General features: G+C 50.8%; 6 protein-coding genes across 6 annotated transcripts; 3 read left to right on the forward strand and 3 right to left on the reverse strand.

The window, feature by feature from the left end:
• Nucleotides 1–620: 620 nt before the first annotated feature.
• BDP55DRAFT_566270 (fungal-specific transcription factor domain-containing protein) lies at nt 621–2,394 on the forward strand (the record flags this gene model as incomplete). Its single annotated transcript, XM_060570492.1, has 3 exons — nt 621–797; nt 876–956; nt 1,063–2,394. 3 exons carry the CDS (start codon nt 621–623, stop codon nt 2,392–2,394), a joined length of 1,590 nt encoding a protein of 529 aa, XP_060422662.1.
• A 117-nt stretch (nt 2,395–2,511) lies between these two features.
• On the reverse strand, nt 2,512–5,140 carry BDP55DRAFT_415357 (long-chain fatty-acid-CoA ligase). Its single transcript, XM_060567405.1, has 2 exons — nt 4,941–5,140; nt 2,512–4,803 (listed from the first exon to the last, which is right to left on the reverse strand). Exon 2 carries the CDS (start codon nt 4,774–4,776, stop codon nt 2,629–2,631), a length of 2,148 nt encoding a protein of 715 aa, XP_060422663.1. The 5' UTR covers nt 4,777–4,803; nt 4,941–5,140; the 3' UTR covers nt 2,512–2,628.
• Nucleotides 5,141–5,643: 503 nt separating this feature from the next.
• On the reverse strand, nt 5,644–6,774 carry BDP55DRAFT_684076 (uncharacterized protein). Its single transcript, XM_060576378.1, has one exon. The coding sequence runs from the start codon at nt 6,663–6,665 to the stop codon at nt 6,087–6,089; it is 579 nt and encodes a 192-aa protein (XP_060422664.1). The 5' UTR covers nt 6,666–6,774; the 3' UTR covers nt 5,644–6,086.
• A 229-nt stretch (nt 6,775–7,003) lies between these two features.
• Nucleotides 7,004–8,309, reverse strand: BDP55DRAFT_684077 (uncharacterized protein). Its single transcript, XM_060576379.1, has 3 exons — nt 8,163–8,309; nt 8,033–8,108; nt 7,004–7,978 (listed from the first exon to the last, which is right to left on the reverse strand). The coding sequence occupies exons 1-3, from the start codon at nt 8,181–8,183 to the stop codon at nt 7,806–7,808; spliced, it is 270 nt and encodes an 89-aa protein (XP_060422665.1). The 5' UTR covers nt 8,184–8,309; the 3' UTR covers nt 7,004–7,805.
• A 7,990-nt stretch (nt 8,310–16,299) lies between these two features.
• BDP55DRAFT_566174 (sugar transporter) lies at nt 16,300–17,983 on the forward strand (the record flags this gene model as incomplete). Its single annotated transcript, XM_060570488.1, has 3 exons — nt 16,300–16,808; nt 16,878–17,585; nt 17,644–17,983. 3 exons carry the CDS (start codon nt 16,300–16,302, stop codon nt 17,981–17,983), a joined length of 1,557 nt encoding a protein of 518 aa, XP_060422666.1.
• A 739-nt stretch (nt 17,984–18,722) lies between these two features.
• Nucleotides 18,723–20,953, forward strand: BDP55DRAFT_684086 (inorganic pyrophosphatase). Its single transcript, XM_060576380.1, has 7 exons — nt 18,723–19,324; nt 19,391–19,550; nt 19,611–19,794; nt 19,869–19,929; nt 19,996–20,062; nt 20,118–20,179; nt 20,233–20,953. The coding sequence occupies exons 1-7, from the start codon at nt 19,199–19,201 to the stop codon at nt 20,587–20,589; spliced, it is 1,017 nt and encodes a 338-aa protein (XP_060422667.1). The 5' UTR covers nt 18,723–19,198; the 3' UTR covers nt 20,590–20,953.
• Nucleotides 20,954–25,927: the final 4,974 nt, after the last annotated feature.

Genomic DNA, 25,927 nt, shown 5'->3' on the forward strand with positions numbered 1-25,927 from the left:
CTGCTACAGCGATGGCTGGCAGTACCAAGAGGAAGCGCTCCGCTATTGCATGCGTCGCCTGCCATCGGCGCAAGGTCCGCTGTAATATCGCCGCCCAGGGCCCGCCCTGCACGAACTGCTCGGAGGATGGCAATGCAACCTGCCGCATTTACGGCAGCAGGGTCCCGGCAGAGGTCCCGCCGCCGCCGCCGCCGCCGCCGCCGCCGCCGCCGCCGCCGCCTGCTCCGGCCATGCCGTCGCCCTCCAGTTCCTCACATCATTTGCCTGACCGGGGCGACGACCACCCCAGCCCCAACTCGATCCCGGATCCGCGCCCATCTTCGAAGCGACAGTATCTTCCGACCAGTATTGAGAACATCCTATGTACCGCACAAGACCCGAGTTATGCAAATGGCACCCCGAACGCACCTGTCATCTACTACACTGGTTTGTTTTCTCTCTCATCTGCCTGGTTGGCAAGTTCTCTAACGTAGGAATTCGGGTCATGACTCACAGGCGAGTCTGCTGGCATGGCTTTGCTCTTCGACGTAGTCTATCCTTCTCGTCCCCTGCCAGGCAACTTCTACATCATCCAGCGCCAGCGTCGTTACTTTCCCCCGGCACATACCACCTCTCCCCTGATGGCGCGCCCGCTGCCTGAACCGGCGGCCCTTCACGACATGATACGTTGCTATTTTCGCTACCTTCACCCATATTTACCTGTCATCGATGCGGGCCGTTTCATTTCAGCATTCGCCGACCAGCCAAGCAGTATCAGCCCCCTCCTCCTTTGGAGTGTCTTATTTGCTGCCGCTACGGTAGGGACCTGCCTTCTGTTTGACCCTGTCCCTATACAGTTGTAAAATAGCCAGGTTCTAACATGACACTTTATCAAGTTCGTCAAGCCAGAGCATTGGCAAGCTGCTGAGTTCAGGACCAGAAAGGAATTCCAAGAGGATATCTATCGACATGCCAAGGTGAGTTTTCAGTGCTCCCTCCGGACATACAAGCCGTCGTGTCCCTGGCGAAGAACAACGTTCTCAACGCATACGAGAACAGAAGCACTGACAAATCCTTACAAAGGCGCTCTATGACAGCCAAATTGAGGTAGACAAGCCGACAATAATCCAGGCTTGCATACTCCTTTCGTATCACCTCGTAGACCGAGAAGATCTGGACGGGCCGTGCCACTGGATCGGAGTGGCAACCGGTCTAGCACAGAGCATCGGCTTCCACCGAAAGCCAACCTGCGAACGAGTCCGGTCTTCTCCATTTTCCCAGTCACAATGCAACATTTGGAAACGCATCTGGTGGAGTCTTTACTCCCGCGAGATCTGGCTAGGCCTCGGCTTCGGCAGGCCACTCAGAATCAACTCGGAAGATTGCGACATGACAATGCCAAAGGCCGCTGCAGTACTGAACGATCTTGACGGCCTTCCAACTATGCTTCGAGAAACCTACATTCCTTGCGAGTTTGAGACACTTGTAAATCTATGGATAGAGTTGTTGAACCTGTCTGTCGAACTGGAAACAATTCTACGACTCAACTACCGGCCTGGTCAACCACCTGCATCGCTCGCGGCTCTCGAATCACATCACAGCATTCTGCAGGCGATGCAGAGTAGAGTCTGCGTGGATTTGGCGGGGGAAGCACCACTGCTATTATTGCACCGCAGTATTCTCAAGATTTACCATGGGACTGTATTGATCGCTCTGCACCGGCCGTACATCCTCCCGCCAGCACCAAGTTCAAAGTCTCCTCTTGGGGAAAGTAGCATTCGATCCCTCGCAATGGACAGGTACACTACAGCCGCATCGGCCATTACAAAGGCCGTCAACGACCTTGTACGCGCCGACCTCCTCAATGTTTCACCACCCACACTCCCGACCTGCATCAATTCCGCCATTGGAGTACACCTACACGAGGCGTGCCGCTCCGAGGGCATCGGCCGCCAGCTCGCATTGCATAACGTCAACCTCCACATGCTTGTCCTCTCTCATCTCGGCAAGATTTACTTTTCCGCCGAGATGCAGTATCGGTTCTTCCTCCAGATCATGAAGACTGCTGAGCCGCTTCCCTCGGTCCAGAACACAAGAATGCCTGGTAGGGGAAGCTTCAGTCGTGCGGGAACAGCAGCCGTTGGTATCCTGCAAGCTAGTGAGCCGCAGGATGCAACCCGTGAAGCAGCCGCGTATGACGTGGTCACTCCAGTATCTACGCACCCGGCACCCGTAGAGTGTCAAGACGCGCTTCACGACCAAACGCCCTCTTACAGTGAAGGAGATATGCTCTTGGAGGATGCAAACATTGATCACAATTTATTTTTGCCTTCTACTCTGTTCAACATTGATTCAACTCCTTTCTCCGAAGAAGAGATGGATTTCTACAGGCACTGGGGTCTGACGAACATGTAGGAGATGACTTAGATGCTTGAAACATAAATATCTGCACAATGTGTCGTCTGAAGATATGGGCCGTATCATGAGGAAGGCTGGCACTAGCAGTAGCTCTATTATCTAGAGAGACCATGCCCCAATTATAAAAATTGAGAGTGCTGGACATCCTTCTCTCGTCTTCTCATCTTTTAATTATCCCAACTTCAAGTGTCTCTAGCACACGAGAGTACAGTCAACATTTTCAATTTCATCTTACAGCTTGGATATAGGTTGAGCTGTGGTGTGATCTTCTCGACCCTCCAAGATTTGGGCATACAATTCCGAGAGCCGGTCTCGATACAAGTCTCCGACTTTCTTTCGCTGAAGTTTAAGAGTCGGCGTAAGGGTTTCGTTGCCTACTGAGAACGGTTCGATGGATAGGTCAAAGTTCTTGACGCGCTCGTAACTCGCAAACTTGTTGGCCTTGCCTAAGGCCTCGAGATCCTGGAACACCCGAGCACGCACTGCGGCGTCACCACAAGCCCCTCTGACGGCTGACAAGTCCGACGATGGAACCACGCGGCCGAGAACCTGTGATGCAAGAGCGGCAAAGAGCTCGGGGTCTACGCCAAACATGCCGACGGTGAAGGCCTGTAGGCTGTCACCATGAACAAAGGCCTGTGCAATGTATCTGCAGCCGGATAGATAGATGCCTTCGAGGCGCTCGGGTGATACGTACTCGCCTTGAGCGAGTTTAAGAAGGTTTTTGCGACGGTCGACAATGGTGAAGCGACCCATGTCATCGATTGATGCGATATCGCCCGTGCAGAACCATCCATCTTCGGTGAAGCTTTCCGCTGTTTGCTCTGGGTTCTTCAGATACTCCTTGAACAAGTTTGGTCCCCTCAGCAGGAGTTCACCACGCGGGCATGGGACATCCTCGATGGTATAGCCCATCTCAGGCACGGAGAGCAAGCAGGCTTCTGTCGATGGCACGAGACCACCGCAGTGCCCTGTGCTGGCATCAGCCCGATTTTGTGCCAATGCAGAAGCGTACGTCTCGGTCATTCCATACCCCTGTACAACGCTAGATCCACTCACAACACTCAAGAACTTGTGCAATGCTGGGTCCAGTGGGGCGGAACCCGTTATCATTGTGTGTGCGCGGTCGAGGCCAAGTGCAGCCATGGTCTGCCGGCCCCAGATCCTATCATGAAGCGGGTGCTTATTGGTAGGAGCTTCTGCGTTCTCGAGGTTCGTCAGTTTGGTTGCCACAATGTACCTGCTCACAGCCCCTCGAATCCCGGAAGCTTCGACTGTGTTCGACTTGAGGGTGCTACCGAACCGATTGTAAATCCTCGGAACTGATGGAAACACGGTCGGCCGGAGAGACTGCAGACCGTCTACGAGATTGGAAATGTCGCCACTGAAATATCCCATCTTGGTCCCGCTGAAAGCGCCAACATGTTCCAAAAGTCGGCCATAGACATGAGCTAATGGCAGATAGGAGATCATGACATCGTTCCCGGGCAGTCCCGCATCAAAGAGAGCGCCAACTGTCGCTGCGACTGAGCCCTTGTGTGTCAAGACGACGCCTTTGGGCGCCCCGGTGGTTCCCGAGGTGTAGTTGATGGTGGCTATGTCATCTGGCTGTGGAGGTCGCAATGGTTTGGAAGAGACTGCGCCCAATTGTTCAATTTCTTGAAGCGAATAGATCTGAAGGTCCAGCTTCAGAGCTTCCGTGATGGATATCAACAATCGGTTTCGCGACGGAGAGTCTTGATTGTCTGACTGAGGCTGAACATTGTCCAGTATCACCAGACACTTGAGCTCAGGCAAATTCGGCTTGAGAGCGATCAACGCTGGAACATGGCTGTGAGAAGTGACGACGCACGTCAAGTCGGCGTGACGAATAATGTACTCTGATGCGCCAGGGCCCAGCGTATCGTACAACGAGACACTGAAAAGTGACTGCGACATGCATGCGAGATCGACAATTGACCATTCAGGTCGGTTTTCGCACCACAGCCCAACGCCAAACTGTTTTCCGACCTTGCCGACCTGCTCGTGAACTTCTACCAGGCCCTTGCCAATGTCGTTTTTGCGCTCTTGAACGGTTTTGAAACTAAGCCACTCCCATGGAAGATGGCATCGCCGAACGGGGTCGTATGGCCGGCGGCCCAGATAGTCGGATTTTGGACTGCTTTTCGCAGTCGCCTCGAACATGTCGTGAGCAGTCAATACATCCGGGCCAATGGTTTCCAGCAATCCATCCACAAATTGCCAATGCCTATACACATTCGAGCGGCCAGGTTGGCTTGTACCTGGGAGTGCGACTGAGTATGGCTGGTTTTTGGGTCGCGGTTCTCGGAGGTCGAGTATCCTTTGGACATGCGACGGGTAAGATGTTGAAAACACCATGCTTGCTTCGAGGCAGTGAGGGTAATTCTAAAAGTGGAGGACAGAGTGAGATTTAGACCTAGACAGCAACGGGGGAGTGTAGGGCTTGCCGACAGGAGTTGGCGGGAGCGGTGCAGACCGGCCAGATGATTAAATAGTAGACCTGGCAATACGGATAAACTTACCCTTGGCGGTGATGAGATTACTCGGTTAGATAAGGTAGGCAACGCACCCTTCCATCTGCCCCGCGATGCTGCCAACTTGAAATCGCCTGTGCACGCCAGAAGGGCAAAATCATTTTTGTGCAAAGCCTCGGCTTGGGGATTTTGCGGCTGCAGAACGCTCCTAGTTACTTGTTTGAATGTGCGATCTCTTTTTATGATTCGGTCCTCGCCTCATGAATCAGGCCTCGGGCTTATTTTCCATCAAAATGTTCCGGGTGGGTTTTCCAAGGTTGTTGTAGTTGGGCGCTGTATTGATTCGGAATTTCAGATTGATGGGCTGCTGCATCGCAAAGATTATCAGACTTGCAAGCAGCCAGATTCCTACTCTGCCAATGACCAAAACAGCTGTTGAAAGGGGGTTTCATCCCATCGCGGCGGCATCGGTTCATCACCGAGATCCCTGGATGGGCTTGCAATAGGTAATACGGTCACCAATTAATCGCTGCCCTGCCGAGGTTCGGCCCATTCTACTCAAAAGTGAAAAGTAGACTCGGCCGGCACGTTTGATGCCGCCAAGTGGATCATCGGTTCCCAAGTGGGCAACCACCACTGCCGGAGACCTAGGCCGGATTTGAGTGGGGCCGGCTAGGGAACCTCGGCACAGCACAAGACTCGGCACTTCAAGGTTGCTTTGGATTGCCCCTGTTTCGGTAAGCTTACACCACCTGATTGTGTGCTATACCAACAAGACCTGAATAGGATGTCAGCTCGATCAGATTTTGGGACAATTGACCTGGAAAGAAGAAAGATAGCAGCGCTTTTGTCAATGGAACAATCATGGAGCTGTAGTCTGAGGTAAGTCTCGTTGTACGTGGCACGTAACGTGAATCGTTAGCCTCATTATGCAAGTAAGTTAACGTCTTTAACTTTGATTATCAAAATCAATCACAGTCATTGTAAAGTCAACGATATTTACACAACCCTCGCATTCCTCCTTCTGCTCACATCCGCCATTTTATCCCCTTCTGGGTACCCCCAGGCATCGACGCCGCAAGTGCCCCATCTCCGCCACCAGCGATATCCATACGACACTCCTTTTTTGGCCATCCAGTGATTGTTTGGAGTCCGTCGAACCCGAGGGCGGCCATGCAAGCCTGTTGGTGTCAGCTAACAGCTCCTCAGACTCGAGTCACTCGGCACTATATGAGCCCACTCACATCTTCCGTTGTATTTCTTCGTCCTAGGACGCTTCGTAAACTTTTGGCACTCGGCACAGTATCTCCGGTCTCCCATCGACTCGCGAAGTCTTGCGTACAGCGGACACGTGGTACACGAACAGTGCCTACACCACTTCCGCCGGCAAATGGCGTGGTCGGCGGCATACGATCGACAGGGCGCCCAGTTTGAGCATCTTTTCGGGGGCTCTGCGTACTTGTACATATGGCGTTTCTTTCGGTGCCAGTAATTGTCCTGGACAACTCCGACTGCCGAAGTGTCGCCGCACTCGCACTTGAGCACTTCTGGGGGGTGTACTTGGTCGTAGGAGAGCAGCGAAGGTTTTGCCGGTATCATTGGAAGCATCATGGTGCGGAGAGAGTGTGATGCAAGGGATATACAGATGAGATCATTTTGTTGACAGTGTGAAACGACCTCAAGCTGAAGCTCAGGTGGGAGCTTGGTGAAGAGGGCTAATGAGAACTGTGTAAGTGGTTGTGAGGAGGTGACGGAGGGGGCTTTTCCGGACATAGCTCAAGAGGTTGAGATGATGTCAAGGTATCCAAAGACCTGTGGAATAAAAGAGGCGCAGATTGAACAGTGATTTTTCCAGGAGTTTAGACTGATTATTGACTCCCCGGGAAGCTCACAGAAAATGAGGTTCAGTCTCCGAGCTTTTGTATCCGACAATGACCTTCATTGGACCCCTGTTCAGGTAGCCGTTAGCGTGTGCTGCCTGTTGCCAAGCCGGTCGGCCCCACTCCATCTGCCTAAACACTACGCGATAGACGGAAACGCTAGTATGGAATAGGACGGTAAGGACTTTGGGTGAAATGGAGAATTGCATTTCTTGCCAAAATGTTTTGTGACGATACCGTTGTTCAGTGGTTCTCGATCATTACAATATGACATGTCTTTAAACGCTCCGCCAAGTTGGGAAACCTCGTTTTCTGGCCCGAAGATACTCAGGCAATATCATCTTCCTCCGCTACGTCCGATATCTGCTCCGCAGATTCCTCCAATTTCTTGACGGCGCCTTCGACCACATCAACCTCATCGAATTCCTCGTCAGATACGTCTTCATCCGATTCACCAATTACGTCATCCGAGACATTAGGAACCCCGATCGGATGGTTCATCAAACTAATACAATACCTGAGATCGAAAAGGTCTCAACTTGGAAGGTCTTCTTGCGTTTTCGCAGTGATATCAAACTCGTGGCCATCTCGGATGACGCGCCGGGCCACTGAAGAGACGAGGCAGACTCCTTGAGGCTTGTTGTCGGCGAGCTGGAAACTCTCCAGCAGCTCACGGGGATCTTGCGCTAAGTTGTTCCACCATACAGATTGTTCGTCTTTATTTGCCCGTGTCCGTAGCAAATGCACGCGCAAGCAGATGAAGTGGTCGCCGTCCGGATGGGTGCCTCTTTCAACGTAAAGGCAGCAAGATCAGCGAGGATAGTGAGGATGTCGAGAGTATACAGAGGCAGGGTGAGGGGTTGATAAAACTTATGGAAATTTTGCTCCTCAAATATTCGTCTGTAGGCTAGAATCAAGTGCATCATAGGCACTATTCCTAAGTCTTGATTTTACAAAATAGAGCCTCTTGATAGTCCTCAAGAAGAAAACGGCTTGCAAATGATCGATCATGGCAACATGTGTACAGCGTGGCCTACGGCCGAAAGTGATCTTCAGCCCAACTTCGAACACGATTAAAGTTGCGGCATGTGTGAGGTTCTTTCCAGTCGGCAACAACCCTGCCAGCATCATCCGACCAACTGAATACCATGGGTGTCAGGTCACCGTGGCATTGCACCGTCTGTCTGAGATAGTCGAGGCAGTGGTCTAGAACTGCAATTAGCTGCACTGCTTGTAGATTCGAACAGCATCATGGCTCACCAACGTGCATCCTATGAATTCTGGGGCTTTCTTCCTCCTTGTAGTAATCTGGATCCAGAGCCATCCTTACTTTGTTCTTCAATATGTGTTAGTTGTCGTTGCCAGCAGGCCCTGGGCTGGAGATACTCACCACGCAATGTAGGGTATGCATTACTGTTGGTATTCCTATCACAGGGATGGTTCGAACCGTGGGTGACGAAGAGGTCAAAATCTATATATATTTAACTTCTGCGTAAGGTGTAAAAAGGAGGTTCTAACCGGAGGTTGGGTAGACCGTAGATCTCGTAAGTATGGTCTGTAAGTGGCCCCTGCGCGGGCCCCTTGCCTCGAGGTCGAATTGGACTTCCAATCCGACACTGACTATCTCTCTCTTTCATCGCCCAACTACGGCGGTTGGAAGTGTAATTCGATCTCGGGCTCCTTCGCCGAGGCTGCCCCCTTTTCCTCCTTCTTCTGCTCCTTGCGGGTTACCCATCCCTCCATCCGTATCGTCGCCCTTCCTTCGCCGACGAAGTGCTCGAGCCCCTTGTTGGGCGTTGCCTTCGTGAAAGCATCCGCCAGATTATCGTCCCCGTTGATCCAACGGATCTCGAGGATCTCGCGGCGCTCATACGATTGCCGGAGGGCCATGATGTCTATCATCAGCCTCTTCTCCTTCGTGGTGCCCAGTTTGACGAGGCACTCATACAGCGAGTACGAATCGGTACAGACGATTGTCGGTATCGTGGGGATGTCAAGTCGATCGGTAATCCTCTTCAGCGTCGTTGAGATCGCGTGTGCGATGTCGACGCCGTTAACCATGCCGTAGACCTCTGAGGCGAGTACACTTCGTGTGACCCTTTTGCTCTTCGTCGACGAGTAGTGGATGACATTACCGCGGATCGTGAAGTTCTCCTCTCCCATTGCCTCGTTGGCAAGGATTATCACATATCCCAATTGCGATGTGAGGTCGTCATTATTCGCGAATGAGCCGTCGACGAACACGTAGAGCTTCGCCTCCCTCAGGTCGATGGGTTGGTACACGAGCCCCCTATCGAGGTTCACTTGCTGCCACTGTAGCCGTCGGTTGAGGGCGTCGAAGTCGCGTTCCGTCGGCGAAGTGGCCTGCGCTGCCCTCGCGCAGTCGAAAGTGGCCTCTGGCTGACAGATGCTTGCGATGTAAGCTCCTCGTGCGAGCTCTGCTTTGTACCGCTTCTGGCAGTCGGTTGCCCTTGGGTCGATGAGGGTGATCTTCTCGCCTTGCCCCTTCTGTCGGAAGACGACATTCTCGCCCTCGATCGTGAGGATCCCGCCGTTGAACGCAAGTGGTGTGTCCTCTGTGAGGATCTCTTTTGGCTTGGCGGTAAACTTTGCCTTCTCCAGCTCCTTGTCCTCCTTCTCCATGAAGGCCGCATCAGAAAGCCCTAATGTGTCGTCGGTCTGCATTCCGACGATTCCAAATGGATCGTCTGCATGCGCGGAAACTAGGAGGCAAGGATCGTACGTCGATGTAATCATCGAGAGCTTGTCGATGTGGAAATCGTGGTATGTTGCCCACCAGTGAGTGCCTGACTCTGCGAGGCCGTAGAGTGGCTTCAGCACTTCGATAATCGTGTCGTCCGGGTATTTGCTTGCCATCTCCCTTGGTAGGTAAGCCAATATCTTCCTCGTGAGCCTTGTCGCCGATTGGGTGTATGCCTGGGTGATATCACGACTCCAGATCCGGTATCCTCTTTGCCGTAGTGATGCCATCAATGCCATCATTAGTCGTTGGCTGCAGCGCTGAACTGTCGGCGACTGCGTGAGCAGTGCCGCCTTCTCGACGTCGCCGTAGCCTTGTATCACATGCCTTGATTTCTCGTACGGCTGATTTGTCCCCTTTCCTTTGATCTCGCGGACCATTCGCGACTTGAAGATGCGGAGGTTCGCGTGCTTCTCTGGGTCGTAGGTGATGAATCTGTAGACCCCTCGATCGCGCAGTGTGTCGGCTTCGATGAGGTCGGAGCCTTCGTACGGTCGTCCTGCAGTTGTGATTATCCCTTGTTCCCTTAGCTTGACCGCCATCGCGAAGTCTGCTTTCTCCTTGGCCGTGTAGAAGACAGCAGTAGCCTTGGTGTCAGACATGAATTGCCGTTGAGGTGCTTTTCGGGGTCTTCCTCGGCGTCTTGCTTGCGGTGGGGGTACTGGTTCTTCTTCTGCCTCATCGTCTGAGGGTGCTGCGACGATGATCTCGTCGAGGATGGTTTCCTGCCCCTCATCGCTTGGTTGTCCCTCATCGCTTTGTTGAGGTGGTTCCCCTGGCTCTTCTTCTTCTTGTGGGTTGGAAATCACTCCGCTGGGGTCGACGTGGTACGGTCGTACCGCAGTGATCGACACCTCCAGTGGTTGGTCTCGATCTCTCGCGACGACACAAGATCGTTCGTCAATTGAGACTAACTTGTATGGGCCTGTCCATTGCTTTGTGGTTTCCCTCCATACCCGTACCTCCGAATTCAGGGGCATGTCGAGGTTGAGGCTCACGTCGGGCCCATTGCGCGTAGCAATGGCTTCGTTGACTTGCCTTCTAGCATTTGCCTCGCGGAGAGTCTTCATTGCTTTCTCGATTGCTCGCGCCCTCTGGGTCACATCTGGTGACGGCGGTGAGGCCGTCGTCGTTCGTGGGTATGCTCCGAACACAAGCAGCGTCGGAACGAGCCCCTTGGGTCCCATGGTATCATTGCAGCACTTGAGTGCCGTCTGGAGGCACTCTTCGTCCGTTGAACTAGGGCTCTCTTCCTGGATGATCTTGAAAGCTCTTTTCAACTGCTGGTGTGATCTTTCTACCTTGCCAATACTGTGGTGCGCTTCGACAGGGACGACTTTCAGTTGGATGCCGTACGAAGTGGCATTCTCCCTGAATTCCGCCGACTTGAAGCTGGTGCCGGCATCGGTTCTGATGCCGTCTGGTGGACCTTGGTATGTATCGATCCAACAGCGCTTCAGCGTTGCCCACACGGTCTTGGCTTGTATATCTCGAAGGAATTGGCCTCCTTGGAATGATGTGGCTTCATCGATTATATGGAGTACTGGTCGACTGTTCAAATAGAAGATATCAACGACGATTTCCCAATTGAAGTTGAGGTCGTCGTGTAATTTGAACTTGAATCTGCGCGGGCTCTGGGCGTTCATTTGGCACTGGTGGCACACCATCGTCAATTGCTCTAGAGCCCCTATTTCCACATCGTTCCCTGAATGTTTGAGGAGATTGTATAGTCTCGTCGCCGACGGATGGCCGAATCGTCGATGTAGTCGCTTGAGTTCACTTTCCGTCAAGTAATTGATGGACTTGACGTCTGGTTCAAGCTTCATAAACGCGTGCCCCCATCGTCGATCGACGAGCTCAGAGTGCTTTCCATTGGACATTCTATTCCTTGTGTTGTCAAACACAATGCCCAATTTATCCATGTCGTTCAGGCATAGGAGGAATGGTGTATTGACGGGTAGAATGTGGAAAATCATCGTTCCGAATCGTGTATTTACATCCACAGTACCTAAGGCACTTATCTCTTCCCCTGGGCCGAAACTGATCCTCGCAATGCCCGCGTTTGTAGTGTTGAGGGTCACTGGTGAGATCTTTTGGAGTGCGTGGAATTGTCCCTTGCCCCCCGTCGACCATTGTGATGCCCCGGTATCTGGAATAATCCCGTGGAAGGTTTCCGAGCCATACCTTTCGCTGGCATGGAATGCTTGCACTGGATTACCGTAGAACCCTCCTGGTGGGTATAAATTGCGTGCTTGTAAGCCCATCGTTCTCTTTTCCTCCCCAGGCCCTTTGACCTTAGTGCGAGCCATGGCTGCGGTATTAGCATTCGTGTCCCCCGTGCTGCTGAGCGTTGTCGTTGGCTGAGGGACCTTCCCTTGCCAACCATGGAGGAAAGCCTGCTCATTTAGGGCTTGTACCGCTCTCTGTTCGTTCAGCATTGTATATCCTCCTGAGGTTGACGGGGCGAAGAAAGAATGGGTGACATCGTTAACTTCGTCGAAGTCGAGGTCTTGAGTGTACGGGGTAAGATCTTCCTCGCTCTCAGACGACTCGATTGCGTTCGTTGGATGGTCCTCGTAGACCACCAGGAATTGGTTGAATCGATCATGGCCCGTCTTGCCTTGTGTGCCCTTTGCCTTTCTGTATTGGTCGTACGACTTGGCGCGTTCCTCATCAGAGTGGTTGCTTGACCAACAACCCTCCTTTTTGCATATAAAGCACTTCCCTTTCCGCGGTGCTCGGTTGGTGTTGGACCAGCGCCCCCCTGAGGAGTCTGTTCCTCCCCCCTGGCGGTTGCCATACCTTGCCTCTCTTCCTTTGCCATTGTACGTGCGGTCCACCCAGTGCTGTTGGTGAGGGCCTTCGTGAGATTGGAGGTGAGTCTGATTTGGCATCCTGGCTTCGATGTTGAAGCTGGACCTCAGCCTCGAGCACAGCGTCTCGTAGTCCTCAGGCGGTTGATGTAGAGTCATCTTTGCCTCTGGTACCCTCTGTACCGCCGTACATAGATAACCGACCTTTCGCTCATTGGTCCCCTCATTTGGCTGCGTCCTCGCCAGTTTGTCGATCCTGTCGATGAGCTCCTCGAGGATCTCAATTCTCGACTTTCCTTCCATTGTTCTGGCTACAGAGCTAAATGACAATGCCCTCAGCTCCGAGAGGAGCTCGAGGCTCCTATCTTGGGTCTCGAATCGACTTCGGATTGTGTCAACGATGCTGAGAAAGTCGGTTCGATCGATATTACGCACCGCTTGATAGTAGTACTCGGCAGCTTTCCCTGTCAGTATGACATTGACTACCGAATGATATTGGTGTTCTCGGATGCCGACTTTTTCGCAGTAGTCGTAGAACATCGTGAGGGTTTCTTGCAGGACCTCATATCTCCCCCCTGAGTACAATTTCTCTTTTGGAAAGATCTTCTTTAGGTCAGTGAACTGTCTTGTGCTGGCTACCGCTGGATCGTTCTCTTCGCGTGCTTCTCGTGCGGCAGCGTAATTGGGTGGTGTCTGCATTGTCGACCTCGTACTTTGTTGGGTGCTTGGGATCAATCCTCGGATTGGTATTGTCGTTGGGGTCGTCACCGCGATGGGCGGAATCGTCGTCTGACGCGCCTCCGGTGTGATCCCCCTTGTCTGCGCTAGATTGGGCGCCGCGATGTTACCGTTGGTGATCTTCAGCAGAAAGTCCGGTTGGTTCACTCGTCTGCTGAATTCTTCGTACTTTGACACTGCTCTGTCGATCTGATTCTGGTCCCATGGCGTGAAGTCCTCTGCGGCTACTGTCGCTGCGAGTGTCTCGTGGGCCTTTCGCCTTGCCCCTTGGGCTGGCAGAACGCCTCGGCAGTGGAGGAATCTGTTCACCTCCTTGACGACACCGGGATTAGCGCTGGCGAACCATTCATCTTTCCAGTCGCCTAGGTCGTCTACGACTCTGTAGAACAGGGGTTGCCCTTCGAGCCCCTTGCGGGCGTACATCTCCATAATGAAGACTAACGCCGCATCAATTTGCTCGCCATTGGGGTGGTCTGAGTCTCGATATGACCATTTCCCCCAGTACTCCGGATTAATCTCAACCCAATCTTCTGGGATGGGAGTCCTTCCGCGCGTTCTGCGTGCTGACTCGCCCCCTGTCGTCCCTTGGCTTGTGCTTCTGTTTGTAGGGGCCGGCGTGTTTGATCTTGATGGGGATGTGTCAGATCCGCTTGTTGGTCGTGGTAGCAGCGCACTGTCGTCGCTCGCCGTGTTTGTCGGGGTCTGGGAGCTTCCCGCGGCCTCCAACCTCCTTGCGGCGAGCCTCGTCACCATCTGCTCTTGGTCTTCTGAATTGGCCGCCATGTTTCTTGTTGACGGTTTTCTCTTCCTGTGGCGTACCCTATCGTATAAGAGAGGTCTTCCGGTGGCCCTCTCTTCGTGTTCTCTCCTCAGACGTCTTCTTGGCTTTCTCCCGTGCCAACTGGGGCAACAGGCTCTTTCTTTGCCTTCGTAGCTCGGCGAGGATGTGTAGTCTGAAGAATTGGGTACCTCACACCCCTTTACGGGGTGAGCGTTGTGATGCTTCTGAATCCCTTCCTTCCTCGTCTCAACTCCGCCTGGCTCTTATTCCTTCGGAACAGCCGAGGGGTGGTGGGTGTAGGTGAGAAGGGGAAGCTTGACCTTGGAATCTCGAAGTCGGTCTTGATGATGGCGATATCGCCGTCGATCCCGGTAGCCTCCTCGGATTCGACCAAGAAATACGCCTGGAGCTACCGGCGGGGTCTGGTTCCTACCTGAACACCCTATTGCCTTGAAAGTTTGTTTCTGTGGTCCTGAGGTGCCTTTTTATATCCTCCAATTGGGCCTGTTTCGTCGTACGGTCGAGATCTGCGGTGGATTTGCCAATCTGGCGAATCTGGTGATTTCGCTTGTTTTCCTCTGTTGGCGTACGGGCCGCCCGTGGATTGTTGAGTAGGACAAATCGCGTGAGGGCGACGTAGGTAGCTTGGTCGCCTTCTCGCGATTCCTTCAATTGCGGTTTGTTTTTGACGTGATGGACGTCGACCTTTCGTGGGCAGTCAAGGGCTGCGATTCCTCTACTTCGTTCCGTCGTAGAGATTCGCGTCTTGTCGCCTGCTTTCCGTCGGGTAGGTAGCACGATTCTCCTGTCGCGTTCCGTTCGAGGAGGTCGTCTCTTCTGCTTGCGAGATGCCTTGCTGATCTGCGATAGTGGGATTTAACCACTGATCAGTGTTGGTATTCCTATCACAGGGATGGTTCGAACCGTGGGTGACGAAGAGGTCAAAATCTATATATATTTAACTTCTGCGTAAGGTGTAAAAAGGAGGTTCTAACCGGAGGTTGGGTAGACCGTAGATCTCGTAAGTATGGTCTGTAAGTGGCCCCTGCGCGGGCCCCTTGCCTCGAGGTCGAATTGGACTTCCAATCCGACAGCGGAAGTCAGTAGATGCTCCCGGCGTACCTTACGCACCTATGACAAGGAAGCTGTCATAATGGGACACAAAATTGAGTCAAGAGGTAGGTCCGCTAGGACCACCTCAGGGGCAGATGTCAACGAGGACGAAGACTTCTAACTTCCCCTGTTTCTTCACGCACAACCCTCAGCAGTCAATGCGATCTTCGCTGCCTATCTTTTTTTGTTACGAAGATAACAGCTAGTCTTCTCTCTATCTCCCTTCTTTCTCTGACATCCTACTTTGTGAATACAGTCCGTACTCTAAGTAAGTGATCACCCAGTAAATCAAGTATGGTTATTGTGATGAGCAGGGAGCATCTGATACATTGCTTTCATTTCCAACATTAGAAATGAGCGTACAAGCTGACATGATCTGAAGAGGTCGACCTGCATTAGCTATTAGAGCACAGGTGTCATTATTGTCCGACCATCGTCATGAGGCTACTTGGTACTGAAATACATGTACTATTAGATAGCACGCAAAGACAGACTTCGGCGCGGCAAAGTGCATCAAGTCTCATACCTCGCCGTTATGTGTGCCGTCGCTGCATTTGTGAGACCCGAAGATCTCCCGACCTCGCTGTAGTAGAGAGACTTCAACATCACACGTACGCGTGTCATGCGAGTTGCAACGACAAGGGTGGATTTCAAGAGACGGCCGAAACTCCCCGGGTCGGCACATCCCCTGTCATTACCCAGGCGCTCTTGGAGCCTTGGTGTCTTTTCCGAGCTGGATGATTCTACTCGAGTATTCTCACTGCTCTGAGAACGCGGGGTTGGGAGATAAGACGGGGATTCTTCAACCTCCAATCTCCACTGAGGTTCGTAGATCCCCCGCACCCCGCGTCGCAACGGCCCATCTACTCTGGGGATGTCCCTTACCCGAAGCCTGGATTATGTGCATCCTCTTGGTCCGACGACGCACTACCCGCCAGAGCTCGTTGTTCCCGAGGAATACGGCTTTTGGCAACGGGAAAACGTCGGCAGAAATGAACCGCCGAGTACCCCTGGTCAGGTGGACATCGCGTGTTCAACGTGCCATTCGCCGATACTCCACGGACCTGACTTCCGAAGACCTCTATGAAACAGGTTCTCAAGTTGGTTGTGGAGGGCGCTTGGAACTGCCAAAGTCTAAAGGAACTCGTACTCATGGAGTCGAGAGAGACACTTAAGACTATGAGTCGCGCAAAGAAACCAATGTTTTGTCAAAGGATCTCCTCGGTTTACCTTTTCCCTCATTGTGGGACCCATTCGCTACGTCTGTAGTCTCACGATACTGGTACAAGTCTTTATGTTTCGCCTCTGACTTGTAGCCACTATGTTCGGAAGATCGAAACCTTCTGCTAAGAACCTAGGCATCAGCCCAGAACTCGCCGCCGTCCTCCCAGACGATGGAATAGCGTGGTATAAACAACGGCATCTAATAGGCCTTAATTTCTACTGCATCTTTCTCGTCCTGCTCTGCGCAGCGAACGGCTACGATGGCTCAATGATGAATGGTCTCTTGACTCTACCTCAATGGCAGACATTCATGGACTCCCCCAAGGGATCGTGGCTCGGGTTCATCAACGCCGTCCAGTCACTTTCAACTATGCTTGCGTACCCTTTGGTAGCATACTTCGCAAACCGCTGGGGTCGGAAGAAAGGACTGTTTATCGGATACGCTTTCCTGTGTATTGGTTGTTTTCTCCAGGCGTTCTCGCCCAACAAGGCTGGATTCATCATCGGTCGTGTCATCATCGGCCAGCCGAGCGCCTGGTGGGGTTGTCTTGCGCCTGTTCTTATTACGGAGTTGGCGTACCCGACGCACCGGGGAATCCTGACGGCGTAGGTGCTGGCTCTGAACATGATACTTCAGATTCGTTAAGAAGAGAATGCTAAAAGATAGTGTCACAGGCTTTACAATACTGGGTGGTTCGTTGGATCAAGCTTGGCGGCGTGGGCGACCTTCGGAACCCGAAATTACGATAACAGTTGGTCTTGGCGTATTCCGTCATTGCTACAGATCGCCATCCCGCTACTCGTACTTCCCGCCGCTATTCTCGTTCCAGAGTCGCCCCGTTTTCTCGTCTCAAAAGGTCAGGCTGAAGAAGCTCGCAGCATATTGACCAAGTTTCATGGCGGGGGGGACCGAAACTCTATCCTTGTGGACTTCGAGATGACCGAGATCGAGCGAGCCATCGAAGACGATGAGATGGCGGCTAAGAGCTCCTCATGGTTGGAAATGTTCAACACACCTGGAAACAGACATAGAGCCTTCATCTCCATGTCGCTGGGCTTACTTGGACAGTGGGCTGGGCAAAACATCGTGTCGTATTACCTCGGGGCGGTACTAGACACAATTGGTATCACCTCTGTCACGGATCAAACGCTCATCAACGGTTGTCTGCAAATTTGGAACCTCATCCTGGCCGTATCAGCTGCTCTCTCGGTCGACCGAGTAGGTCGTCGGCCGTTGTTCCTCGTCAGTTGTGGTGGAATGTTCGTCAGTTTTGTCGTCATTACTGGCCTTTCTGGTAGCTTCGATGCTACTGGGGCACCATCGGTCGGTGTGGCAGTGGTCCCGGTGTTGTTCATATTTTATGGGTTCTACGACATTGCCTTGTAAGTTGACGACGCAACACAACGGAAGCATGTGACCTGCTAATCACATCATGAGCAGTACGCCTCTAATGGTATCCTACCCAGCCGAGATCTGGCCATACGAACTGCGTGCACGAGGAACAGCTCTGACGCAAATGACCACATACTTGGGAATCTTCTTCAACGTTTTTGTCAATCCGATCGCACTCGAAGTCATTGGATGGAAGTATTACATAGTTTTTGTCGTGATTCTCTTGATCGGTTGGATCACCATTTATTTCTTTTACCCAGAAACCCGCGGTCATACGTTGGAAGAAATGGCGGTCGTCTTCGACGGTGAGTCGGCAAGGGTTACTGATGTTGCATATGAAGGAGATGTCAAGAACGGGACGGCAGCTCAACACGAAGAGAATGCTTAAAGCAAACGACTCGAGGGAGAGATCCTCCTGCAGAAAATGTTGTCAGGGCATTGTGATTCCATATCACGCAGTTCTTGCAAGAATATACGAACAAGACTGTTCAAAAACTTTGATCTTGATCAAGTCAGATAGAAACAGTTGGTTTGCTGCTTACGTTTTTTTCGGTTGAGATCACGGCGACTTGGCCTTCAATCAGAACATTACGAATAATCCAATTCCAGAGCCCATCATTGCTTGCCACAAACACGAATGATCCAATCAGTATTAGCTTCTCTACCCCTAAAGTATTCTCGAGGGGATTCTGAACTAGAGTTCACTGACTAATCTGACCAGTACCCTTCGCACGCTTCTGAACCGGACACGTCAGAATCCTCAATCGTCCGAAGTTCCGCCGCCATTTATCGTTGAATCAGACTCAGACTGGAGCAACTGCACTTCTGGACTATCATGGAAGTAGCGTTTCATTGCCAATATCGGGATCTTAGCAAATCATGACGTAAACCCGATGTTCTTGCTGAGGCGGTGGTGCGAAGATTGGGCTCACTTTACCTTGTCCGAGCTGCTCCGAGCAGGGCAGGGACGGAAAGTTGTTGCCAACAAGGTATTGGACTTTTCATCAAGGGGCAATGAGAAACGAGATTGAGTGAGGGCAAGAATAGGCGATTTTCCACAGGAGTCTCCTTGCATTGAAATGCCAGAGTCGCCAAATTAAGCATATGGTATTTTTCATTAGCGATGACGAAAATCCCCCTTTCCGCTGCCGGAACAATAACAGCGTTTCCACGTGCGTTGCATTTTCTGCGTCATTGGCCTATCTCATGAACCCTGTATCCCTGGCTCTCACAAACCACCCCGCACCAACTCGTAACAGTGGCACCGCGGATCCCTGGATTGCAATGCAAGATCTCCAACCTGATCTTTTCTCGTCGTGCCCATCCAATCTTCGTGTCAGAGCTCTTCACGCCTGTACCTATGCCGAGCCTCCCTCCCTGTTGGCAGTCCCCGCCACAACAAGATGGACGTTTTTCTCAGGCCCCTTTCCCTGTAGGAGACGGCCTACCTTGATAGACTGAGGCGGTGTGGGTTTGCCACAGTTCACATACATACAAAATACTCCAAGTGCGTGGCGTGTTTCTTCGGCGCTAGCTCATCTCTAGAGCCGACGATTTATGATCTATCTTCACGACAAATAGCTTTGATTGATACGCGGCATCAATGTCGAGCAAATATTTTCTCAGCCTTGCGGCTTTGTCGGTCTTGGGCAATGCTGCTGTGACCGGCTCCCGCAGTTTCAGCTCCAGCGCCCTGAGCTTAAGGGAAGTTGGTGCCCGTAACACAGAGGTAACTAATCCCAGTGACGACTTTAGCCAAAGGTATCCTGAGTAACTGCTGAACACGCGACTTCAGGACTGGAGGATATGGCTCGAAAAAGACGGTGATCCCATTTCCTTCTGGCATGATGTGCCAGTTTGGCCGGATGAGAGCAACAAGCAAGTGGTGAATCTTGTCGTCGAAGTACCCAGGTGGCAGGACGGCAAAATTGAACTCAAGAGAAGCGAGCCATTGAGTGAGTACTTATCCTTTGGTAGAAGAAAGTTTCGCAGGCTAATGGTTCCTCCTCTTCCAGATCCTATTGTTCATGACTCCTTGAATGGCGCTCCCAGATACGTGGAGAATGTGTGGCCACACAAATCGTATCCTTTCATCTACGGGTCTATTCCGCAAACATGGGAAAGTCCGAATTATAACCACTCTTTTACTAGCCTGCTAGGCGATAACGACCCTGTAGACCTCTTCGACATCGGTCAGGAGTAAGTCTCAAGGGAAATCCGGCTTCATCAGGTCCCATGTTTGATCAAGGCTAAGAGGCTGACTTCGCATCTAGCCGTGGTTACGTCGGTCAGGTGAAACAAGTTAAGATTCTTGGTGGCCTTGCCTTGGCTGATGTAAGTCAACTATGCATTGCATCGTCAGCCCCCCGTGTGAGGTGTACTAATAGGGTATTGCCACAGGGTAACGAAACGGATTGGAAAATTCTTGGCATCGACGTCAAGGATCCCATGGCGTCCATTATCAACTGTGAGATCATTTGCAAGTTCAAGAGACAGAGTTCTATGAGCTTACTTATTCAAAGCTTTCGAAGATGTCGAAAAGTATCGCCCTGGGACCATCAAGACATTCCGAGACTGGTGGACTGTGAGTCTTCTTCTCACATCGCATGATGAAAGACCCCACTGACTAGTCTGCAGCACTACAAGGTAGCCCGTGGCGATCCAGTCATCAACATCATCGGTGACTGGTATCAGAATGTCACCTATATGCAAACCGTCGTTGAGGAAAGCCACAGGACCTGGGCAGAGTTGATCAGAGGGGAGGTCGACTCCAATGAGATCAATTACAATCAGACATCCCAGCCGGATGTTGAAAATAGCTTTGTAGACAAAGCAACGACAACTGCGAAGTTCCATATCCCAGCAAAGAGCAGAATCGAGCCTGCTGCCCCGAGGCCGGAAAAGGCTGATGGCTGGTATTACCTGGATAGCGACGCCAACTTGATCAATGTCCCTCAGACACAAGAAACCTTTCTCAACAGGCAACAGGCATAGCGTCTTCTTTGAACAGGAATTAATTTTCTTCGAAGTGGATGGGACATAATCAGTGTCTGCCTTTCTTTCAGCGTCATCGTCATACTTGGTGGGTTCATTGTTTCGTCAAACAGGTAGAAATAACGAGTAATGAAATGAGAGAGAGCACAAACACCTTGCCAGTTCTTCATTTACAGAGTGTGCAACTTTCTTTTTGTTCTTCCGACACTTTTCATGAGATCCGGCTCTCTGACTCGCACCTTCCTCCGTGGAGTCTTCAAGCCCGAAGACCCACAAAATCCCGCAGCCCTACGGAGGTGCGTCTCAATAGTCCTTGCAGTTGCTGCCAAGACCAACCCCTGCCATAGACAGGGGAGTCGATAAGGGGCTGGCTAGGGTGTATACAAGCAGCAGAATTCGGCCACTTCCACCCACTATAATTATCGTCAATTCAGTAATAAAAAGTCGTCAATTAAGGTTAATTAATAGTCGTTTAACAGTATAATCTAGCCCGACGACCCTCTTTATATTTATTACCGCCCTTTAAGGCAATTATCTACTAGATATAGTAAGGTACCCTTTCTATCTATTTCTAAATCTCCTCTTACGGTAATACTTTCTAGTACTCTTACCAATAACGTATTATTTCGGCCCATAATAAAGGCGCCCCCTTCTTAGTAGTCTATCTCTTTATCTACGGCCAGCAAGGTTTAATAGGATTAAGGTCGGGCAAATTACCTAGCTAAAGAAGCTTCGTAATCTTGAAAAGGCTATATATATAGTAAGTAAAGTGATGGTCGTAAGCGGGTACCTTATCCTCTTATATAATTAGATTACTAAGTAATCCTTTAATATAAGGGAATAATTTAGGTAATAGGATCTCTTTACGGTATCTATACTAGTTAATTCCGCCCTTACCGTTCTATATTAACTTGCCCAACTTTATATTCTAATTAAATTAGGGTTTACGGCCCGGTTAATTTTATAAACCTATTCGCTCCATACTACTCTCGAGCTCTTATTATTGACGTCGAACGGGCTCGAGCTCTACGTTAAGCTCGGTAATTACTACGTCGGCAGCCTTCTTCTTAACAGCAGTCTTGGGAATCTAATAATAGCACGGCCTTTTCGAATTATATAAGAAAGACCCCTAAAATATAAATTCGGAATAACCCTTCTACCTCTCTCGTATATACTACCTAGAGTAGGCCTCGTCTAGGTAATACTAGAGCTTATAATTACCGCAGTAGTAATTAAGGGTAACCGTAGTCTTGTCTAACTATATAACCCGCTTCTAATTATTAAGGGTCTAGTATTAATAATCGAGGCACTATTTAAGTCGCTCTTACCGTATCCTTTTTATTAAGCCTAGTTTATAGTTTAGTTTAGTTTTATAGAAGCTATAACGACAAAAGATTCGCTAAATAGTTATTATAAATACGTTAACGCCCTCGTCCCTTAATAGGTCCCTAGCAATATCAGTATAGTTCTTTTTATACCTATACTAGTCGCGGCAGACTTTATAAATAACGGCATCGTTAACCTCTTTTATCTATTTAGTTAGACGGCCACTTTAGGGGGCATCTTTGTAATAGACGGGCTTAATCAAGAAGGTAGGAGCAGTTAGGTCGAATCCGTTCTTTTTTATACAGGCAAGAACGTTGTTACGACCCAACACATATGACGAGGCCAGGGTCTCGCCCCACAAGGCCTGCGGCGGCTACCACACCATATATGCGGAGGAACGGATTCAGGGTGACTCCTCTCGGGTCGGAAGAACTATGGACAAGTCACGTGATGATAAGAAGGACCGACGGACGATAAGCGGTCCATGGACAGGACCGACGAGACAAAGGCGGTCCACCCCTGTAGGACCGACATCGTGATATCGGTCCCAACCACAAAGGAACTGTTCAGATAGTATACGGGACTTGTATATAGGATGGACTTGAGCCGGGCTCAAGGACAGACTTTCCATAGCTTCTTCAGCAATCAACTTAGTATCAGATCTTGCGATCACTTTCAGCTATCTTCACTGAGAACCCTTCTGACAAGACTACGATTGATCACCGAAGCCTTACCTACCTCACGACTTACAGACATAGCTTCAGGGAAGCTATCCACGACTACGACACGCTGTTTATTAGTATCGCAGCCTTAACTTCTGCAAACATACTCACTACGACTAGCTGGCCGTAACACTTTGATTGCTCCTGTTCAGTAAGTTCACTCTACGAAAAACTAACCAAACAGTACGAACATGTCGACCGTCAGCAGCAGCGGCACCACGCAGCCCGCGAAGGCAGCTGCGCCAACCATTCAGCAGTTACACGACATGATACTCACTCTCAAGAGTGAGAACGAGCAGCTTCATGCTCAACTCTTGGCACCACGACCTCCTTCTGTGCCTAGAGCCAAGTACCCTGAACCGGAACCCTATGACGGGTCCCCGGACACCCTTCAAGGATTTCTCACACGAACCAGGGCCTACATGCGCTACTACGGAACCTCCTTCTCTACTGAAGCAGATAAGGTTCACTACGCAGCTTCATTCCTTAAGAAGGATGCCCTCGCCTGGTTCGAACCTTCTATGAGAGACCACCTGGAGAACGAACGCAAACTCCAGGATGACGATACGAAGAAGATCTTTGACGACTACGAAGAGTTCGAGAAGAGACTCAAGGAAACCTTCGGCAACCCCGATGAAGAACGAATCGCCGAACGGAAACTCATGACTCTCACTCAAAAAGCCTCAGCCAGCAAGTATGCTTCGGAATTCCGACAGACTACCTCCAAACTTGATTGGGGTAACGATGCACTCATGGCAGCCTTCTATCGCGGCTTGAAAGAGGAAGTCAAAGACGAACTCTCCCGACAGGACCGACCGGACGAACTCCATGAATACATCGACATGACGGTCAAGATCGACAACCGACTCTACGAACGACGCCTTGAACGTAAAGGACAGAACATTTGGGGCAATCGACCCAAACCCAATGTTGGACGCAAGTACAGACCAACAACCACCGCAAGCGGATATCACAGCGGACCTATGGATCTCATTGTTGCTAAGAAAGAGCAACCCCACCAGAAGAAGGAATTCAAATGCTACAACTGCGACAAAGCCGGACACATGGCAAGAGACTGCCGACAACCTAAGCGTATCCAACACCAACCTGTTCCGGAAAAACGAGCCAATCTCGCGATCAAAGAGGTTCCTCATGTACAACTATCGTGGACAGCCTGCTACGACGACAGCTGTCTCACGCACCAAGACAGCAAGGAACAAACAGGATGGTACCCTAAGAAACCTAAGAACAAAGGTCGATCAGGATACGACACCACACCACCACCAGTCAAGACCCTAGCGGTAGCAAGAAAGGAAGAAATCCCAACCAAGTCCATCTGCATGATGAGACGAGAAGACGGAAACAAAAAACTCATTCGCAAGGTCAAAGAACAACTCGAAGACCTATCACGCGAAGACAGAATCGAAGTCATCAAGAGACCAGACCTTGACTTCGAAGAAGTTGAAGGAAGAATCGACTTCCGAATCAACGAAGAACCACAGGCTGGTTCTAGCAGCTTCGTCTTTGGCGAAGACTCACCTTACGATTCAGACGAATTTCATGAGGTCGCACGACGACATACTCAGACGGAAACCAGTCAAGGATCCTGTCCTAGCATTGACGATACCAGCTCTGAAGAAGATTCCGATGAACCAAGATACAGAAACATCGATCCGCTCGATGACGAACAAACCCTACAGTTCTATGGAACAAGGGAACCCAAGAAAGTGTCAATGACACCCCGAACCAAGAAGGATCACTCTCTACTCGACACCAAGGATGTGTTCCATAAGGAGTTGTTCTGGGCAGAGTGCCTGGACGACAAATGCCTTTGGCACCTATCACCCAAGAAGGACAATCAGTTCTACCCACGAAGACGCGACAACCAACCCATCAAGGACGTCTACGTCGACGACCAATTGCCGAACTGGATGCTCATCCACTTTGACAAAACCGACAGAGCGACCTTCGGACCAGACCCAAGCTTTCCCATGAGTTGCCAACACAACCAGGACATGGACTGGCACGAGTGCAGACACGACCAATGCCAGATCCACTACATCTACAAGACACAAGCATGGAGAGAACGACAAGAACTAGTCGAACAAGAAGACCGACTGAGGAAGAGAATGACAAAAAACTAAGAAAGCCAATCGCGAAGGAACGACGAGAGGCAAACATCAAAGACAAGTTCCTATGCGTAACCAGACAACGCAACGACGCACACCTATTAGTTCCACTCGACATACGTGGACGAAGACTGCGCGCTATAATCGACAGCGGCGCACAAGAAAGTTACATGTCACCAAGAATAGTGAATGAACTCGACATACCATGGGTATGCAAAGATAACCCATACCGACTACAAAACGTAGAAGGAGAAAGAGTTGGCTACGATGAAGGATATGTCCATCGAGAGACCGTACACCTCTCGACAATTATCAACAATCATCAAGAGCAACTACGATACGACATCACGGAGATTGGAGACATCGATGTCATCCTAGGAATCTCGTGGTTACGAAAATACAACCCATGGATAGACTGGACAACTGGCCAAGTTCAGTGGGGAAATTCAGTCACTGAACGACCTAAAAGAAAGGGTTCAAACGAATTCATCGCGACACCTGAAAAACAAAAACGAACACGATATATAGCCTTCATCAAAGCAGTAGAAAATCACAGGAATTTCGCACCGGGCACCGACGATCAGGGATCGCAACGACTCCAGACTATACCCAAGGAGTACCGGAAATACACAAGACTGTTCATGGAACCTGAAGAAACAGGATTACCAGAACACAGCAGCTGGGATATGGAAATCGAACTCAAGGAAGGAACACAACCTGGGTTCTTCCCAATATACCCCATGAATCAAGAGGAACAGGAATACCTCAACGAATACATCGACGAAAAACTCGGTAAGGGACATATTCGACCGTCGAATTCTCCCGCAGGAGCACCCCTATTCTTTGTACCAAAGAAAGGCAAAAAGAAACCAAGACCTGTTATCGATTACAGGAAACTCAACGAAATCACGAAGAAGAATTGCTATCCTCTACCCCTCATCACTGAACTCAGGGACCTATTGCACGGAGCCAGTTGGTTCACTGCAATAGACCTCAAGGAAGCATTCAACCAAATTCGAATCAAAGAAGGAGACGAATGGAAAACGGCGTTCCGAACTCGCAGAGGACTCTTCGAATACCTCGTTATGCCCTTCGGACTCACCAATGCGCCGGCAACCTTTCAAACAATGGTCAACCATGTACTCCGGGAGTACGTTGACA

This window comes from Colletotrichum godetiae, assembly GCF_030913485.1.
Source record: "Colletotrichum godetiae strain CBS 193.32 chromosome Unknown BDP55scaffold_82, whole genome shotgun sequence".
Lineage (NCBI taxonomy): Eukaryota > Fungi > Ascomycota > Sordariomycetes > Glomerellales > Glomerellaceae > Colletotrichum > Colletotrichum godetiae.

Bases quoted from the DNA above. Each gene is read 5' to 3' on its own strand.
- BDP55DRAFT_415357 (XM_060567405.1), bottom strand. From the start codon at position 4,776: ATGGTGTTTTCAACATCTTACCCGTCGCATGTCCAAAGGATACTCGAC.
- BDP55DRAFT_684077 (XM_060576379.1), bottom strand. From the start codon at position 8,183: ATGCATACCCTACATTGCGTG. The intron at 8,109-8,162 runs GTGAGTATCTCC...CACATATTGAAG, and splicing joins TGCATACCCTACATTGCGTG to AACAAAGTAAGGATGGCTCT. The intron at 7,979-8,032 runs GTGAGCCATGAT...TTGCAGTTCTAG, and splicing joins AATTCATAGGATGCACGTTG to ACCACTGCCTCGACTATCTC.
- BDP55DRAFT_684086 (XM_060576380.1), top strand. From the start codon at position 19,199: ATGTCGAGCAAATATTTTCTCAGCCTTGCGGCTTTGTCGGTCTTGGGC. The intron at 19,325-19,390 runs GTAACTAATCCC...ACGCGACTTCAG, and splicing joins TTGGTGCCCGTAACACAGAG to GACTGGAGGATATGGCTCGA. The intron at 19,795-19,868 runs GTAAGTCTCAAG...CTTCGCATCTAG, and splicing joins CTCTTCGACATCGGTCAGGA to CCGTGGTTACGTCGGTCAGG.
- BDP55DRAFT_684076 (XM_060576378.1), bottom strand. From the start codon at position 6,665: ATGTCCGGAAAAGCCCCCTCCGTCACCTCCTCACAACCACTTACACAG.